The following is a 21,042-nucleotide window of genomic DNA, read 5'->3' on the forward strand; positions in this document are numbered from 1 at the left end:
AGGACTCCTGTGCTAACTTTACTCCCTCCCAGATTGATCAGTTCGTCGATGGTGCTACTGGCTCATTGAGAATGACACTGGACTCGATAGCCCCTCTAAAAAAGAGGATCATTAAGCAAAGGAGGCTCGCTCCATGGTACAACCCTCAGACCCGTATATTAAAGCAAGCATCATGAAGCTTGAGGGCATATGGCGTTCCAACGGTCTGGAGGAGTCCCGGTTGGTTTGGCGGATAGTCTGAGAACAAATAAGAAGGCCCTCCGTAATGCCAGAGGAGCCTACTACTCATCACTAATAGAGAAAAACAAGAGCAACCCTAGGTTTCTCTTTAGCACTGTGGCCAGGCTGGCTGAGAGTCATAGCTCGGTGGATCCGTGTATTCCTATAGACCTCAGTAGTAATGACTTCATGAACTTCTTCAATGGTAAGATTCTGGCTATTCGAGGCAGGATCGGTAATCTCCTGCCCTCGACTACTGCCGGTCCATCCTCAGGTGGGATGGCCATGGAGGAGGCTGTGGGCCCTGTTGTGTGTCTGGATGGATTTTTTACCATCAACCTCGACCAACTGTCTTCAATGGTTTCTACTTCTAAATCGTCTACCTGTCTCCTGGACCTTGTTCCGACTAAGCTGTTTAAGGAAGTTTTACCTTAAGTTAGTGCCTCTCTACTAGATATTATCAATGGGTCTTTACTAACGGGTCATGTACCACAGTCTTTTAAAGTAGCTGTAATCAAACCTCTTAAGAAGCCCACTCTGGATCCAGAGGTGTTGGCTAACTACAGACCTATCTCTAACCTTCCCTTCCTCTCTAAGATACTGGAGAAGGTAGTCGCAAACCAGTTGTGTGACTTTTACATAACAATAGTTTACTTGAGGAGTTTCAGTCAGGATTTAGAAAGCATCATAGCACAGAGACACTAGTGACAATTACTAATGACCTTCTAGTTGCATGAGATAGGGGACTTGTCTCTGTTCTGGTCTTGTTAGACCTTAGTGCTGATAAAGGACTTGTCTCTGTTCTGGTCTTGCTAGACCTTAGTGCTGATAAAGGACTTGTCTCTGATCTTGTTAGACCTTAGTGCTGATAAAGGACTTGTCTCTGATCTTGTTAGACCTTAGTGCTGATAAAGGACTTGTCTCTGTTCTGATCTTGTTAGACCTTAGTGCTGAAAAAGGACTTGTCTCTGTTCTGGTCTTGTTAGACCTTAGTGCAGCATTCAACACCATTGACCATGACATCTTATTACAGAGACTAGACCAGTCGATTGGTATTAAAGGTACAGCACTAAGCTGGTTTAAGTCGTATTCATCAGATCGATCTCAGTTTGTATTTGTAAACAATGAGGCCTCGACCAATTTTATTCACCTTATATATGTTTTCTTTAGGCAATATTATCAGAAAACACTCCATAAACTTTCACTGTTATGCCGATGAGACTCAACTATATCTGTTGATCAAGCCAGATGAAACCCACCAGGTCGCTAAACTTCAAGCGTGTCTTAAAGACATAAAAACCTGGATGACCTGCAACTTCCTGCTGCTGAACTCGGACAAGACTGAAGTTATTTTACTCGGACCAGAACACCTCAGAAATCAAGTATCTGATGATATGGTTTCTCTGGATGGCATCGCTCTGGCATCCACCACCACCGTAAGGAATCTCTGAGTTATTTTTGACCAGGACCTGTCCTTTGGCTCTCACGTGAAACAGATCTCCTTTTTTCACCTACGGAACATCTCAAAGATCCGGCACATCCTGTCTCAACGCGATGCAGAAACATTGATCCACGCATTTGTTAGTTCAAGACTGGATTACTGTAACTCTGTATTATCAGGCTGCTCCGGTAAATCCCTTGGATCTCTCCAGTTGATCCAGAATGCTGCAGCTTGTGTACTAACGAGGACGCAGAAGAGAGATCACATTACTCCCGTACTAGCTGCTCTCCACTGGCTTCCTGTAAGATCGAGAATCATATTTGAAATCTTTCTCCTTACCTACAAAGCCTTAACTGGTGATGCACCATCATATCTTAAGGACCTTATAGTGCCATATTACCCCACGAGAGCATTACGCTCACTGAATGCAGGATTACTTGTGGTTCCCAGAGTGTTAAAAAGTAGGTTGGGGTCTAGAGCTTTCAGTTATCGGGCTCCTCTTCTGTGGAATCAGCTTCCACTTTCAGTCCGGGGGTCAGACAGTCACCTCATTTAAGAGTAGACTTAAGACTTTCCTCTTTGATAGCGCTTATAGGGCTGTTTCAGACTTATAGTTAGGGTTGTTTCAGGCTTATAGTTAGGGCTGTTTCAGGTTTATAGTTAGGGCTGTTTCAGGTTTATAGTTAGGGCTGTTTCAGGCTTATAGTTAGGGCTGTTTCAGGCTTATAGTTAGGGCTGTTTCAGACTTATAGTTAGGGCTGTTTCAGGTTTATAGTTAGGGCTGTTTCAGGCTTATAGTTAGGGCTGTTTCAGGCTTATAGTTAGGGCTGTTTCAGGCTTATAGTTAGGGCTGGCTCAGGTTTTCCCTGGTCCAGCCCCTAGATATGCTGCTATAGGCCTAGACTGCTGGGGGACATCTTTGGATACACTGAGCTCCTCTTCTCCTTCTCTTCCTCTTCTTTCTCTCCTTCTGGATAAATTATCGTCTCTTCAATGCAAATTACTAACTCTACTTTCTTTTTCCATGGATTCATGGCTGTCTGGAACCGTTCCTGCCTGCTGCCATAGCCCTGCTGATGCGGATCCGGATCCGGCCCGCGGAGCATTTTAATCCGGCCCGCCGAGTATTATAATTATTATAACATAACATCCGCATGGCACGTAACAACCGCTGTAGTGCTTCTCCGTTCCCAAGTTCAGTTTCCCGAAGCACGATGACCACAACAGACCAGCGTTGATGTTTCTTCATGCTTATTTATTGCACAGCCTCTTTTAGGCTTTCCGTGTGTTCTGCTGCAGCAGAAAGACCGCTGTAATGCCTTCTGCTGCGCACACGGCTCTGCTGCAGAAGAAACTGAACTTGGGAGCAGAGAGGCGTTACAGCAGTCTGTAGCGCCGTGCGGACCGCTACCTGCCGTGTTCTGCTGGACGAGAGCGACACACAACACTTGCTGTGCTGCTGGTCCATTCCACCCCTCCCCCACTGATCCCACAGACAAGGCCACACTTTTATTTTTTTTATTACCGTAATGTACCGCAAAACACTGAAAAGCTCCACTTCTTAGCGGTCAGAATCCTTTTTAATTATGTTGTAAAGCGTTAAGTTTAGAAGAATTACGGTAATATGAATCACTTTCTGTCGCCGGAGACAAGGTTTGTACTCCAACAGTTTTAGAGTTGTAAAATGAACTGACAGCTGCATGCAGAGTATTTTTCCTCAGTATAACTAACATAACTAACCACATTCAAGCAAGCAAGCCTTTCTCTGAAGGAGAGTTTTTGAAAGAATGTATGGTAGAAACAGCAGGTCTCTTATGTCCAGAGAGCAAAAACAAATTTGAAAAATTGAGTTTATCATGCAGAACAGTGACTCGGCGTGTAGAACAAATGGATGAAGATTTAACCAGCGAGTTGAACAAAAAAGCTGAGTCATGTACGTTATATTCTCACACCGCCCCCTGCCGGCCTCGCCGTGGTCCAGTGTAGAGCCACGGGTCTCCCACCGCCCAGCACCCCCTGTGGTGGACCACAGGCTCCCCACCTTCCCTTTGGCTCCAGTAATCTGTTTTACCAGATACTCATACTCTCATGTGGTCTGCATTTGGGTCCTAAACATTGTCCTCCCGTGACAGGTTCACACAAACACTCTCCATCCATCTGATACTGGCCCGGCCCGTCTGTCAATTTTTTTTATTCAATGTGGCCCCTGAGCCAAAACGTTTGCCCACCCCTGATCTAGAGGGAGCAGAAAATCAAGATGTCTATGACTTTTGGTTTGGACTTACTGCAGTAATTCATGCATCTATAAACCAAACACGTTGCAGGATTGACAGCGGAAAGCAGTGTTGCTATTTTCATTCCCTTGCGGAAAGTTTTCAGATCACTAAATACATCCGTCATCTGAATTGTATATTATCGGCTGGAGTCGATCCCAGCTGAGCCGGAGTCTTGCTGTGAGCCGGCAGTGTTAGACAGCGCCGTCTCAATAAAGCCACAGGAAGAAAAGAACTTCATTTCCCAAGACGATTTCCTTTTTGTTAGGGATGAGATACACTTTGCAACTCAACCCACAATTTTACACTCCGGTTGTTGGAGAATGAGACGAGCCCCGCCACGGTTCACAGTCCACGTTAGACGTGAGGCTTCCACTGGGCGAGATACACATTGGATCAATGTGAACTGAAAATATCATATGTGTCGTCTCTTTTTTGTCACTCTGCTGCATTCTTGTCTCAGTAAAACCACAGGAAGAAAAGGACTGCAGCAATTTTGACCAACGGTATCAAAATGTTTCATTTCTCGAAGATGATTTCTTTTTTGAAAGGCAAAAGAAACCTAGAGATAAAACGGCTATTCTTGTTTTGTGACTATAGAAATAGTAAAGTAAAAGCTTCAGGCCAGACATCCACATCAGGCAGTCAACACCCCTAGGTGACCATGTCCTACATTGTGCATACTCTAACTTGGCCATGATGAGGGAGAAAGAGGAGAGTGATGAAGGAGATAAATATGACATCATGTTATATGACTCCATCTCCACGCTGCCCTCGGACGGCCGGATAGCCTCCAACACGACGACATGGATTTCATGGCCTTCTGTGTTCATTTACTTTCATCAACAACACGTTAGTGAACAGTTCAGTTCATTGTGCACAAGAGTGAGACAAGAATGCAGCAGAGTGACGAGACCAAACACATGATATGTTTCGCTTTACATTGATCCAAAGTGCATCTCAGCCCAGTGCAAACATCAGGTCGAATGTGGACTGACAGTGAACCGCGGGGCGCGTCTCCTTCTCGAACCACCGAAGTGTGAAATTGTGCATTGAAAATACAGTGTGTTGAGTCCATAAAAAACATGGAACTTCAAACCAGTGTTTCCCCTACCATTATGTTAGGCCCCGCCCCCCAAATGGCACCTTCAGCCCCCTTGTAATGTTCTCTATAGCGCCAGATCACAACAGAAGTCATTTAAGGTTCTCTTTCCTGCAGAACAGGTCTACACCGTATTCTGTTATTAACAAACTAAACGGGCGTATGTTATTGATCTTATCTACACAACGTCGTTTCTCTACTGTCTCTACACGGTTGTGAAACGTGATGGCTCTCACATATCTGCACCGTCTTGTTTTGCAAAAAAATAGCTTATTGTTTTCCACAATAAGCTATTAGTTAAATATTAGTTATTTTTTGGACGGATATAACTTTATTTTCATTGTTCTGACAAAGTGATTGCACATGTTATTTGTTTTTGTCTGATGGAGCGATCTAGTTTACTTGAAAGTGACTGCAATGTTCTTTATTCGATTATTTATAAATGCACAGATGGAATTACTATTAGTACTGTGAGGTACCACTGTGTAGTACTGTGAGGTATTACTTTGTAGTACTGTGAGGTATTACTTTGTAGTACTGTGAGGTACCACTATGTAGTACTGTGAGGTATTACTTTGTAATACTGTGAGGTACCACTGTGTAGTACTGTGAGGTATTACTTTGTAGTACTGTGAGGTACCACTATGTAGTACTGTGAGGTATTATTTTGTAGTACTGTGAGGTACCACTATGTAGTACTGTGAGGTACCACTATGTAGTACTGTGAGGTACCACTATGTAGTACTGTGAGGTATTACTTTGTAGTACTGTGAGGTACCACTATGTAGTACTGTGAGGTATTACTGTGTAGTACTGTGAGGTACCACTATGTAGTACTGTGAGGTATTCAGTGGTGGCCGTCAGGGCCTGCTAAGCCTTCTCTGCTGGCCTAAACAGAATCACAAAGTTATAGCTATTTTATAGTTTAATTGTTTTTCACAAATACACGACATGTGTTATAAGTATTTGTCCCTATTAGCTTATTTTCTCATTGCACAGCTCCTGTCTCCTGTCTGTTCCTCATGCCTGGTCTGTCTGCTTCCGGTCTGGCTCTTTATCCAATCAGATCTCACCGCTCTTTCTCTCTATGTTTCTCTCTCTTCTCTCTCTCCGCCGGTTAAACACATGGTGAAGGCCAGCGAGGGGGTTCTGTACTGTGATTGGACCTGCTGCATTCTGGATGAGCTGCAGAGATCGGATGGCACGTGCAGGCACACCAGCCAAGGGGGAGTTGCAGTAGACGACAAGAGCCTGGACCAGAACCTGCGGCGCCTGCTGGGTGAGGAATGGACGGAGCCTCCTGATGTTTGTGAAGGAAGTATCTGCAATAGCGGGTCGTCGTGAGTGATGTTGACATCGAAAGACAGCTGGTCATCCAGTGTCACACTAAGATTCCCTGCAGTCTTGAGTCGGTGGCACCACCGAGTTCTCGTTGGTGATGTAGAGGCCAATGACGGAAGATGCCTTTTCTGGAAGGAAGAGCGGCTCGGCCTTGTCAGAGTTTAGCTTCAGGTGGTGTGCAGACATCCACTGAGAGAGGTCAGCCAGACAAGCAGAGATTCATTCTATCATCTGGGTTTCAGCCCAGGAAAAAGACAAGAGTGTCACCCACATAGTTGTAGTAGGAAAGGTCATGTGAGCTGACAACACAGCCCAGAAAAAAATAAGAGGACCCAGAACTCAACCCTGAGGAACCCCAGTAGGGAGGACACAGGTTTCAGACCGATCCTTTCCAAGTAACCCTGAGGTAAGAGGAGAACAGGAAGAGTGCAAAGCTGAGACAGAACCTGCAGTTATTGGAGGGTGGAGAAGAGGATCTGGCGGTTCACCATGTAGGTGCTGCTGAAAGGGCCAGCAAGATGGCGACGGAAGAGAGGAGGGCCCCTCTAGCAGTGTGGAGTTCCTCTGTGACGGCAAGGAGGGCAGTCTCAGTTAAGTGGCCTGCCTTGAAACCAGACTGGTCTGGGTCAATTAGGTTGTTCTGGAGATATGCAGGAAGTTGAACATTCAAGGATTTAAGAAAGAAATGAAAGAACGGAGAGAGGTGTGTAATTCTTTACATTTGAAGCTATGTTTTTTATAAGAGCGTTCCCTGAGCTGCTTTTAGAGTGTTAGGAAGCCAAAGAGGTCCGACTGAAGACGCTGAGACAGGATGGGGTCAGGAGGTCGTGTGGTTGGGCGGTTGGCGGTGACCAGTGGCTAGTACCACAACAGTGAGAGAGGTGAAAAGGAAGTACGGGTGGGAGATATAGACAGGTGATGTCAGCGTGGAAAAGCAGATAAAGCAAGAGAGGAGCAGAACAGGGAGGCGGCGGTCGCGGCAGACGGGGACAGAATGTGTGGAAGAGAGAGTTTTGGGAGCTTGAGAGAGCGGAGAACATCCTCTTATCTGACAGCACTATCAATACGGCAATCTGACCAGTGAGCAGCTCAGCAACAGATGGGGGATTGGGGAGAGATCACTTCTCCTTCTTTTTTGGCCCGGGGGTTAATGCTTAAGCGTTCCCTCATAAACACACTGCCCTGTCAGCTGCTTTCCGATCACTCTGTTTGATCTGACCTACACATATCTTGTTTTTTCGCTGCTGAATAAACTGGATTCATTTACATTATCTATGAGGGCACTTGGACTATACTGGTAGATTTAATCACTGAATAGCACAATGACCACACTGTGCGACTCCAAATTCCCATGCACTCATATGATGCACTGCATCAGGCAAAGAAATGTAAATAGTCTGACTCTCTCTCTCATAATACAGGAGTGGGATCACGTATGCATTTGTCAGGCTGCTAATCGCCTTCAATCAAGTCGACCACGACGTCAAGTCACAAAGGGAGTTTGTGATTTGACGTAAAAAGAATTGCCCCTCGCAAATGTATCACAACGCCCTTATCTTCCTCGGTCCATCTGTTTCTTTCCTCATACTTAGTGCTCTATTATTTTTTCATATTCGACATCAGCTGACGCTTGGCACACTGATTGCCAATTTTTTGTCCAACAATCAGCAGATCTCCCGATGTAATTCGCTTTCTGTCCTTTCCCGTTGCTGCTGCTCAGCTTCTAGCCTGACCACCTGGACATCTGCTCAGCTGCGTGTCGCATTGGCTTATAATCAGGAGGATGGGTGTCTGCTATATTTGACCTTCAGCAGTATAAACGCCGGACTGAGCCGACATACAAATCCACACAAGCTCCCTATTCCTGTAGCCCCGCTGCTACGTCCCCATGGAACTCTCCCCTGTGTCTGCGAGTGGTTGCTAGGGGATTCATGGCGTCTCTGGCTGCCACGGCTGTATACTGCAGACGATGCTTTTACCTCGCGACATACGCAGGATGTGTACCGTTGATACGGTTTCCTATGATTGTTTTGCACGCTGATTGGAAGAACGGTATGCATCTCCATTGCTAGGAGGTGTTTGTGTGGGGATCCGTTAACACAGACCAACACTCACATAAAACATGAACATGTTGAATCTGAGAGTGTGTGTGTGTGTGCGTGTGTGTGTGTGTGTGTGTATGTGCGTGTGTATGTGTGTGTGTGTGTGTGTGCGGATGAAATCATACCTTTAAATTATACCTGTTAAGCTGACGAAGAGGCTCCAGCGCAATAAAACGTGTTTTACAATCGCATCGAGTTTACAGACGCACTGAGCAAAACAAACGTCTGCAGAGGAAGACGGAGGGTTGAAGGCTTGGAAGACGCCGAGAGGAAAGATTTGTTTTTGATTCTACTCCTGAATTGAAACAGAAAATCATCCGCAGTTATAAATGGCATCGCAACATTATGAGACTATTAAACACACCTGCAAGCAGGGATCTTAACAATACTCCTTATCAATTTGTCTAATTGGTTCTTTTTCATTACTAAATAATTGCTTTATATATATATATATATATATATATATATATATATATATATATATATATATATATATATACAAAAAAATTCAAATGACATTGAGAAAATCAATACTGAAGTGAACACTATTAAAAGATCTTTTTAACTACCATTCAGTATAATAAATGAATTATGGATTATGGAAACATACAGTAGACATAAAAGCCTCCAAACCTCCTACAAAGGAGCAAGACACCCCAGATATTGTTATTTTGCTTGACTAGTGGTCACTTGATGTCTCTTTTAGGTCATTTTGAGCCACTTGTAGGTCTTTGTGGATGTTTGAGGTCTGTTTGTGGACTATCCAAGAAGGAACGTCTTCATAGAGAGGTTCCTGGTCCAGAGGTCTTGAAACTGTACCCAGCAGGCCAATGCAGCAAACCATCCACGACACGAACAACAAGCCAGCTACCTTCTGACTCCAAATCCATTTTAAGTTTCTCTGTCGGAAAAAGAAGATGGTTGTAAGTGGCCTATGGCTCATGCTGTGCTCTTAATAAGTACCTTCCATTGTCGTCGCCTCACAGTGTGCGCGGGTCACTCCCTCACACACCTCGCTGCTCTCCGAATGCTTTATTTCCTCTCATGGTTTGTGTTGATGCTCAGAGAAAACCCAATTTCCCATAAATTCCCTCCAACTGTATAAAAATAGATTGCGTTCTTCCCCTTTTTTTTTTTTTTTTACAAAAGCCTCAAAAGAAAAAGTGGTCATGATTTATTGATGTTAAAAAGGGAACGCAGCAACTTCCCGGTGTGAACCTTCACTGCGTGAACAATGACCCCTCAGAACTGCTGCCAACCTGAGGAGCCTCTGGAAGGACTTTTTTGAGCAAAATTGTCAGTAATTTGATTTGCTGTTATTCCTAAAATGTGCTTTTAATTACTTCATTTCTGCTCTGGAATGCATCATTTGATTGCACAAATTATCAGAAAGTAATGTTGGAGATAACGGTGCTATGTATCTTAAAAACAGTCTTTTATACTTACCACAGAAAAATGTGTCAGATAATCGAACCGAAAGGAATATAATTCAGTTTTATTTATTTCATTAACACGACCAATGCCCAGATTTTTTTTTAACCAAATAAAATATTTAAATAAAAATTCAATAATGAATTCACTAATGATTTGAGTTGTGCGGTTTTGATGCAAATAATCACTATTTGTAAAAATAACAAGTAAAACAACAATATTTCGTTGTTTATTTTTTGCCGTTTTGATTGATTGATTGATTTTCTAATAGATCTAGATTCCCCATTTTTTACAAGTAAGTTCTGCTTCTCAATGGTCGGATGATATAATAAATCTTTTCTGATATCAATGCACAAAGAACCTCTTCAAAGAGTTACAGCGTCTCTTTTCACCTCGCCTTCGGCCTCGCAGTGTGTTTACGCTGCAACACATTCCCCTTCAGCCTGATTGCAACAACACTCAATGCCACCTTTAGTGAAATGGAAACTTTTAACAAGAGAAAAGCAATCTTTGCAATCAGACTGACCTATGATACAGATGTAGAAGGCGGCGACGATATCCGCCTCTCGGGACAGTTTTGAGGCGAAAGGGTCCCCATGGAGGAGATAATGGGGGATGTATGAAGGGTGAGGCCACGTCTCGTTCTCCATCAGTGGGGGAGGTCCTGTGAAGGAGAGGAAATGGGTGAGACAATGAAACACACACACACACACACACACACACACACACACACACACACACACACACACACACACACATGGTTAACAGCATCCAGACTTTTTTTGATTGGGGTGCCCAAAGTGGGGCACTGATGCACACACACACACACATTGAAATGGCATTTATTTACTATTTCTGTCTCCACTACCCATATCTCTATTACAACATATTGTGTTTTTTTACATCAATGTGTTTAATATTGACATACAAAGATACATAGACCTCCCAATCACAAGACAACAGAGTGGCACCAAACAAATGTAACATAAAGCGTCCGTACTTTCTGTTGTTCCTCAAAAAGAAATTGCACCTCCAGAAGTAGGCTTGGGCAACACAGAAATGAAAACATAGAACATTTAATAATACCGTCACAGTACAAAGGTCTGGCTTTTACAATATAACGACAGACATTCAAAGCTTCATTCGAAGATCTCAATCAAAGCTTCAGGAGAAACAAAGTAACATTGAATCCAGGGTGAAGTGAAAGTGAATCAAACCCTCATCACCCTGATGGCTCGCTGCAGAAAAGGGCCTGAACATGTTAGCCGATGAGGCGCGTTCAAGCTGCACTGTTCTCTCTTGCTACCAACCTGTGGCCGTGCGTGGCTCATGATTGGTTCTAGGGATTTATGGGCGGAGCTCCAGATCACTACTGCTCCAAATAACCTTAAATGAAAAGGATATTAGCTCCCGTATCCAGGATGCGTTGGCTTCAGGGCGGTTGGAGGGAGTGGGGACGCATCGTCCGCCTGATGAAGACATGTTTTCAAGTGTCAGTCATGCTGCTCCAAGAAAACCACAAAGGAAGCCTGTCGTAGTGTTGACATGTCACAGTAGGAAAAGCAGGTGTAAATAATAAGATTGATGATGAAGCGGACGCAGTCCCTGTGATGTCACCCATTGGTTTTGAAGCCTCGGCATTTTGGCCGCCGCCATCTTGTTTTTGGCAACCAAAAGGTAAATGAGATAAGAAACAACAGAGCTCTGAATAAGACATATTTTGGTGACCAAAATGTTCCAGTGACCTTTTATGAACTGAAATACACTGTGAAAAGGTTAAAGTTGTAAGAAAAAAAACACTGACAACTCCCAAATAACAGACTTCTGAAAAAGGATATTTTGAAATTACATTTTCTCACCAATAAAATAAGAATGATGAACTCAAATCATGACAGAAAGTCCTGTATTTATCAGTGACAGGACTGAGCTCTGTCTAGGAAGTACTGCACACAGCTCTCCTGATTGTCAGAGGGCATTTTGCTCAATGACATTGGCGTTAGCCCGAGTTTCATAGCTGTCCATCTCCTGTTCTGAATAAAGAGTAACCTAAGAAGTAAGAGGCATTACGAAATGGATGCCAAGCATTTCATGAGCTTCAAAAGATGTAAAAAATAATCAAAATGTGTTCCAAAAGTTCAAGGTTGTTAACGGTAGTGTTGTTAATTATATGATGAATGTTTTAATGCATTGCAAAAGTAAGACAAACACTTTTTAGACATAATTAGTGAGGATATGGATGGTTTTGCCATGTCCGCAATGACCAACATGGAATTTGCATTAAACTTGTTAACTTCAAAATGTTATTTCTAAACAAAACCTTCATTATACTAAGGATTAAAGTTATGCCCCTGACACTATACAATATATTTATTCAAAATAAATCATTATTTTTTGCAAAAAAAGTCATTATTTGTGCATGTCCCCCATTTTGTCTTACAACCCCGTAACGCTCACAGTTTCTGCCTATTAAGAATGCACTGTTGCTTTAAATGGTATCACAGAGAGGAAGTGACATCATTCGAACCCTTGCAGGAGTCAAGCTCAAGAGCAGGCAAGTTCCCACATGATTTGACATTGTTTATTTGCTGTTTTTAATTGCTGGACAGGGTCCGTCAAGCTTAGCCTTACTGCCCCGTAACGCATCGTAGAGGAAAGGGAAACTGTTTAAAAAATGTTTTAAATCCACTTGTAATGTAAAGAAAATTATATTTTAGTCTGATTAGTGTAGTTGCTAGCTCAGCTAGTTGACCACATAGTGAGCTGTAGCCATTTTAAGGTGAAATTTACCACCCTGTAACATACCACCGTAACATACCACCACAACACTTTATATGGTAAAATAGATATAATGTTTAGGGATTTAATACCTGAGGTGGGAAAACATGTTTTTTTGGAGGTCTATGTCTTTCATAATGTGAGTGTCTGAAAAAAATGTTTTTCCTTGGAAAAAATTGAAAATTACAAAGTGGAAAAGGCACCATCCCGTAGAATGACCCATACATTTGACTCACCGAGGAAGATGAAGTATTGTATAACACATGCCGGAAAAGTCCTGGTCCTAACTGGACTGGTCCTTTTGACAATATACAGTAAATGGCATGGATACTATCAAACTTCAGCAAAATGTACACGTCTCCTCTTGTTAGCATAAAGTGATGGAGTCCTGTGCATACACACTTCTCTGCTCTCACGCGCTCTAACCATAAATACAAACTGAATTCAATCATCAACCTCAAAGCAGAAACAATCATATCCCAGTGCTAATCAAGTGAAGGGAGCCGCGGCATGACAACAACTTAGATCATGCAATGATTATGAAATGATTCCTGATGCATATATAAATAGGGATGAGGTTACCTTATAGTACAGCAGCGTTTGGCAGCGCTTACGCCGTGAGCCGAGGCGTTACCACATGGCTCTGAATACATGACCAGGTATGAGAGGATTACTGTAATGTTGTCCAGGAGCATTAGAGGTAAGGCTGCTAGTGCCTTTCCTCCTCAAACGTATCAACAATGTGTGCATGTAATACAACGCCAGCTTGTGTGACGATATTGTCAGCTTGTAATACAACGTTAGCCTTTCTGATAATCACGTTAGCTTGTTTTACACTTCACAAGGTCTCCAGTCTCTGGTGTGAACGTCTTCACCGTCTTCAACCGGCTACCCAAATATAAATCACAGGCATGACAAGTTATACCTCGTCGACGTGCGGTTGTCGGCCAATCAGGTTTCTGGGCTTCTTTTACCACATGAGGACTAACGGGTCACATTCAGGAAGAGGAGCTCCATAAATGTCTGCCAGACGCTGCTCTGGTGGTACGTTGTGTCTGCTTCTCAATGAGCACACTGTTTGGTGCTGTGAAGACAGTGTAGCCTCTATTATTATTACTTTACTTCGACCATAAACTGAACATTTGACTTTACCTCTGAGATCTGCTCGTGGGTCAAACCGAGTCGTTACAAATATGGATAAAAAAGACTGCAAAGGCTTGAAATATACTTCAGTAATCCATCACAGTGAACAGTGTGTCCCAATTTCTATCAAACATACGTTATTATTGCAACCAGAGAAGACTGACTCTGACATACTGTTACTACCTGAAGAGAAAAATCCATCTTTCCCTTCTTTGTCATCTGACCACTGAACGACAAGAGGTCGTTTTCTCATGATTACGTTCCTCCACTACGGCAAACCACCGTATCCAGTAAATGGCCTTCCAAGAGAACTCTAAATTGGTTTGTCTGATACGCTTTGTCCTTTTTTTGGCCAACTCCGATTTGACAATGAAGCTGCCGTCGCTGTCTCGATGGAACGCTGGCTCCGCAGGCTTTGAAAGCCCTCGGTCTGGTCTCGCCTCCCGGAGCCGTTAACAGCTGCAGGTGGAGCCAGATGGACTTTGCTCCTCTGGACAGAGCTGATGCCGCCAGACGAGCATCTACTCTGCTCCGCAAAGAGTCTGCCCTGGTCTGTCCAATGCAAAGTGAGAGCAGATCGCGGAAGCCAATATAACTAGCAATGTAGATAAGATATAATTAAGAGTTTGTTCCTAATCACTCGACAAAACAAGCTGCCCTCATTCACAAATACATAATATGAACTTCTCTTCAGCCAAACCCCCGTTAAAGGCAATGATCACTCAGCTCTCGTACTAAAGTAAAGCTCTCTGGAACTTGTGACCACAAAAACTACACAGTGATAGAGAGCGCTTAAGGTTACACAAGATTCTGTGGCAACGACGTGTTTTTACCATCCTACTACCCGCTTTCCTCAATGACTCCATGACTTTGGCTTTGGTTTGTTGTAGAACATCACTGCGTCCGTAAAAATGTGGACATGAACGTTGTGTCTCGGGTCCAAAGCGTCCAACATAGGACTCTGATTCTCAATGACAGATTCTGAATCACTGATCCTTGGTGAAAAAGAAGAAGAAAGTTTGGATCTACTTTGTGACTTCTTTGTGAGTTAGTAGAAGAAGAAGAAGAAGAAGAAGAAGAAGAAGAAGAAGAAGAAGAAGAAGAAGAAGAAGAGAAATGCTTCCATACGTTAGCTTGCCAGCCGCTGCCAGTCAGATTGTATACCACACCCAAGGTAGGAAATTTACATATTTTTTAGGGGGCAATTTTTGCCCCACCCGACTGAAATCCAGGGGCATTTCAATACAAATTGGGAGCACTTTTTGAAACTTGTGAAATAACATTTAACCTTTGTTGAAAATAATAAATATACTTATTTAGGCTTGCAGTATATGAGCAATAGTCATCAAATGGCAACAATAACCCTATTAGGCAGTAGTCTACAGATTGTTTTTGGAACAAAAGAACAAACAGAAAACATAAATCAGACAATCATATTAAATGTTATTCTTATTTCTTTGTGGTAATTCATTGTTGTTACATTTTTTAAACAACTATTAACAATTATAACTTTTTTCTTTCTTTTTTTATAATTCAAAATTATATTTATCGATTTGTTTGTTACCTTAATCACGTTGTACCTACTAGAGGTGGGAATCACCAGAGGTCCACGATTCTATTTTATACTGCGATATATTGAGTATTGCGATTCATTCCCTTGTTTCCACCACAAATTGTCCCGAAAGGAAAACTTTGTCAACATATTGTATCTCAGAAGATCAAGTTTCATCTCACTTCAATAATTTTTATTGCAGCAAAATGTGATTGTGAAGCAGACAAACTGACCAACATGTCATCAATGGTGTCATTGAGCTGGATGCGCCGAGGAGGGGGCGGGGCTTATCTCTGTGCAGGTTTCATTTACGCCTTTCAACATGGAAATAACCACTCTTTCTGCTTTATACTTGTTGTTCAAATCCCCAAAACATGGGAACGTCAAACGCCCTCGTGTCTGGGTTCATAATATTATCCGTAGCCACACAGCTAGGTGGATGTCACGCGAGGAAGTGCGTCTGAATGGCGGCCGCTTCCAGCGCTGCTAGAGGACCAGCAGCCAGTTTGATGCTTTTCCTAAAGTCTTTGAGCAGCGGCCTGTCCGCATGTTGTCCTGTGTGTTGCGCAACAGCTGTGAGAGCAGCGGCGCTACGAGTGACAGGAAGTCAAGACGTCTGATTTAAACGCGCACGGCGCATTTCTAATTTCTAAGTTCATTACATTTCTAAGTTCATTAAATTATCATAATTATTAGAGGGAATTTTGAGGGCATTTTTTGCCCCTCTCCGAGTGATATGAGGGGCAAAATAATATTTCTTAGGGGCAGTTTTGCCCTTTGCCCTCGTGTATTTCCGACGCTGACCTCACCAAAACTCTGCTAGCATTTAGCCTAGCGTAGACGTGAACATAAACGTATCACGTCTGTTGCATTCAGGGCCAGCGGTAAGGAACGGACAGACCGGCATCACGTAATTCTGACAGGCGATCATGACGTTGAGATTTGAGATTTAAATGTATGATAGTTGAGTTTTCTGCATCGAGTTATAATCTTTCAAAAGGGAATCGATGCCCTTCTTTATGTGTTTTTTGTTTTGTTAAACAGCTGATCTAGACTATGACTCAGACGGCACTGAAGGCGCAGGTAGAAAATCCACGGCCCGCCACTGGTGGAAATATGAAAAGACTTTTCTGAGAGAAAAAAAGAGCTTGGTTACTCAGTGCACCAAGTATTATGAAATAACAGATGAATTTCTGAAGTTCAGAAATTAAATTATTCACAAATGAAATGATATAGTCCATCCCAAATCAAACCAGAATCGACAATTCTGAGAAAAGAGCTCTTGGCTGCAGGAGTCAGTAATCACTGTAATTGCTTCAGACAATCAGACAGCTGTAATCACATGTATTCTATCGGGTCACAAAGAGTACGCTCCTATAAATACTCGCCTTTCTTTGGAATGCGAGAGTGGGTCAATAAAATATATATATATATATATATATATATATATATATATATATATATATATATATATATATATATATATATACGCTGGTTCCACGCAGTCTTTCCAAGTGGTCAGTCACATGTTTCCTCACTTCATTTCATCTACAGAGCTGCAGGCTGTTTTCATCCTGCAGTCAACAGACGAGGAGATTACAGCCTCTGAGCCTCAAAGAAGCGGCTTTGCTGCTGAAGGAGTTACGTAGCGCACTGAAACCGAGTGGGAATGATTTAGCAGTAATACAAACAGGTCCAATGAAAAGAAGAGGGTTTCGTTTCCTTGTTGCTTGTGCGCAGCTCAGAGTGAGGGATGGATCCCGTGACCATCCGGTGCTCAGCCAGATCACGGCTCTGCAGGCAACATGCAGACGGCACTCGCACATCTAAAAGGGAAACCACTGCCCTGGTTTTACGCTGATATGAAAGTGACCTGTGGCTACGGAACGCGTTGCTGCTTCACAGAGTGTATCCGTAGTTCATATTTAATGAGCCATACGGTCTGCGGTGGTTCTGGTGAGAGCTGAAGTGAGCGAAGCGGCGCTGAACACAGAAACACAGCAGAACCACTTTTCAAGAAGGTTAGACTAAAAAAGTCTTTTGTCCATCAATCGACTTTGATGCTAAACCGGAGACAGGCGGAGTGGTGGACAATGTGCTCTCGACTATCTGTACCCATGTATGTACATTTGTTGTGTTTCAATGTGTCATGTCAATGTGTGTAATTCATGTTTTCTGTTTAACATGCAACGGCTGCTGGGGCGCAAGACAAATTTCAGCACCAGCTGACGAATAAAGTTCATATCATATCATATCAGAAGGATCTCCATGAAATCAGAGCTGAGACGTGACGGAGATTAAAAACACAGTTCAACATCACAGTGTGATCGTTGTCTGATCTTCATTTGGTCAGGACCGGGAGATTTCTAGTCGCCAGAATGCTACATGGATGCTACATGGATGCTACATTATAGCGCTGTCGTGATGTCATCACATGTAATCTTGTTTTTTTAGCGATTAGCTTGAATGAAAGCAGTTGCTCAAAGGAGAATGCAATAATAATAGTTATATATTAATGTATAATGATGGAAAATAGGAAGTTAAACAGGTCATAATTCTCTCTCTAGTATCTAATAAATCAGTTGTATCTATAAAAGCACAATCATTTATGTCCTCATCGTTTGAACTACGTGCTAATTCTAAACCGGCTGCTGTGACCAAAAAAAACTAAAAAATTGGTATCGGTGGCAGAAAAGATGTGATAGAGGCATCTCTAAACGTCATATCTGCTGCTTTTGTATTCTACTATTAGTATGTATTAACTTAGTATAGAACTAGAGTAAACATAAACACTGGATAAAGCCAGGTTCAAAATGATTGTTTCATTTTGTAGTCAAAGGTTTTTTGCAGAGGAAATCTGAAAATAGTCAGCCATGAAAAATAAATCTATTTCCTCCATGTTTTTAGTGATAAAATGAATCAGGCTATGAATTACAGTGCATCCGGAAAGTATTCACTGCGCTTCACTTTTCTCACATGTTGTTATGTTACAGACCTATTCCAAAATGGATTAAACACATGTTTTCTTTGTTTGTGCAAATCTATTAAAAATTGAAAATGAAAACAAATCACATGAGGACTCCTTCACAGTAACTGAAGGGGCGTTACCGTTTCTTAGCCGAGGGAAATCTCCCAAGATTTGGCCGGAAGCAAAATCACTTTTACCGCACATAAAAACTCTGTGTCTTCTGAATGAAAATAATTGGACAAGGGGCGGCTGAAACATTCTCACATGGTCGCTTCAGACACGCTCATTTGCATTCAACCAACAATAACTTTTTAAACCATTTCCAAGGTGATTTGTTCCAGAAACATGACGATGAATGTTTGTGCCGTTACATTTACTCGAGTACGTTAAAACGTTGAAGGCACTTTCCTTGAGTATTTCCGCCGTGTACTACTCTAGACGTCTGGCAAATATTGTGCTTTTTTATCCACTACATTAATCTGACAGCTGTGGTAAAAATTCAATATTTCAAGTATTTCTTTAGCACCAAAAACACATTTCATAATTCTAACACAGCAACCTGAAACCTTTCTTGTTTCAAGCTACACATCTTATTCTGAACTATTGATTTAAAATGTATAAACTGGTTGATGACAGTGTTCTCGTTGCTCTGGTTGATCATTTCACCGGTTTCAGTGAAACAAGGTGTTGAAGACGTAATTAAAAACAGAACTGTGTTCCCGAGATACGGATACTGGACATTGGCTCCCTCCTCCAGTTGTTTGACCGGGCGAGTTATTCAGTAAATATGATGTTCATAAGGGGCTGATATCCAGGAGAGACCTGCATTCATTCTTTGCCGTCGGCTTCGTGTCACGCAGCGTTTCTTGGCTTGACAGCTTGAATGTGTTGGCGCTTAACTCTGTTGCATATGATGCCTCAGCGTCAATCAACAATGTGGGGTAAAGATGCAATGTTGCACAACACGAACACTTTCACCATTATGAAGGTCATCGACATCGATAACGGTTGTATATATCATATATTATACACTACATAATATCAAATCCGTGAATGAACTCGCAGCTTTAATTGACTTTTACTGCAGAAATGTGAGATTGTTACGTTGAGGTGTTGCTTCGGTAACGCTGGTAAACGGCTGCAAACGGCCTGTTCTTCTTCAAAGTGAAACCCCGACACTTTGAATTATTTTCGGTACAAATAGAAAGGAAGCATCAATGCGTCACACGGCTTCATCCGCCATCCCTACCGATACCTGGAGATGCTACGTTGTGCTAGTTATCGTTAGCTGTTAGCCGGTTAGCAGCACAGCCCTGAAAAACACTTGAAAGAAGCCAGTTGAAGGAGGAGATGTTTTCAATATAAAATAGATATTAGAGCTGGAATCACGACCTCTATCTTAACTTCCTAGCACCAGCTCTAAGCATCTCATACATCATTAACTACTAATGCGAGTAGGAGAATAAGAGTCAGAAGTTCTTCTTTAACATGGTGTTCTCCTAACAGAGGAACGTGGACAACGAGACCAGAACCTTAAGACTTTTATATGTTCATTCCTCACGGACAGTTCTTAACCAGCGCGTCACGTGTTCAGGGACCGTGGGGATTATTAGAAGCAGCGATGTGAAGCTCCACTACGAGACAAAGCTCACGTCCTGGAGCCAATAGATTTATAATAATGTACTATGCCTTGCATTGTAAATAAGTCTCTGTGTAGTGTGTTCACATAGGAGATGTTGTAGGAATGTGAGGTCAAGATGAGCTCATAGTTCTCCTCATAACAGCTGCTGTGCCAGTTACCTCTCTACACTGAAAAACAACTCGTCAGCTACACAGAGGGCTGGAGAGATGACGGCAAGAACCAGGAAGCAAAGCGTGCTGAGGTGCCACCTCTGAACCAGCCCAGACGCTGCCTTCACCTCAGAACCGGCCCAGACGCTGCCTTCACCTCTGAACCGGCCCAGACGCTGCCTTCACCTCTGAACCGGCCCAGACGCTGCCTTCACCTCAGAACCGGCCCAGACGCTGCCTTCACCTCTGAACCGGCCCAGACGCTGCCTTCACCTCTGAACCGGCCCAGACGCTGCCTTCACCTCTGAACCGGCCCAGACGCTGCCTTCACCTCTGAACGACCCAGACGCTGCCTTCACCTCAGAACCGGCCGAGACGCTGCCTGCACCTCAGAACCGGCCCAGACGCTGCCTTCACCTCAGAACCGGCCCAGACGCTGCCTGCACCTCTGTTCAACGTTAACCAATCACACGCTGTAATGCTAAACCAATGAGAGGCGACGACGCCCATTATATTGATCTATAATATCAAATGTTTTGCACCCATTGGGGTGCATAATACATTGTATTATAACTTACTGAATCCAGAACTATTCCTTCGAGTCCACCACCCAAAGATGTCAGAACATAACAAAGCATGCTCGCATCAGATATGAAGACATAAATAAATAACCAAAGAGCCCAAGTGATCAGAATCATAACCCATGAATGTTACAGAGGAGAGCTGGAACAAGTTTTTAAAACCACAGATGAAGATAAGATGAATGAATCTTTTTAGAAAACGAGTAATTTAATGGTGTGGCTTGTTTGGTGAAACAACCCTGTCTACTAAAAATTACGTTCCCCAGAACTAATACGCATTCCCAATTACGTTTGATCAGAAACGTATCTCCTCCCTGATTATG

The 21,042-nt window shown here is 42.8% G+C and overlaps 1 protein-coding gene across 1 annotated transcript in view; it reads right to left on the minus strand.

Moving 5' to 3' along the window:
* The window catches only part of opn5 (opsin 5), a gene marked incomplete at both ends in the record, with an annotated part of 29,549 nt that extends 18,990 nt beyond the window's left edge, over nt 1-10,559 (minus strand). Inside the window, one exon of the mRNA XM_079215134.1 lies at nt 10,436-10,559. Coding sequence (XP_079071260.1) covers nt 10,436-10,559 — 124 coding nt within the window. The remainder of the gene's footprint in view (nt 1-10,435) is intronic.
* Between the last annotated feature and the right edge of the window lie 10,483 nt (nt 10,560-21,042).

This window comes from Taurulus bubalis (genome assembly GCF_910589615.1).
Source record: "Taurulus bubalis genome assembly, chromosome: 3".
Lineage (NCBI taxonomy): Eukaryota > Metazoa > Chordata > Actinopteri > Perciformes > Cottidae > Taurulus > Taurulus bubalis.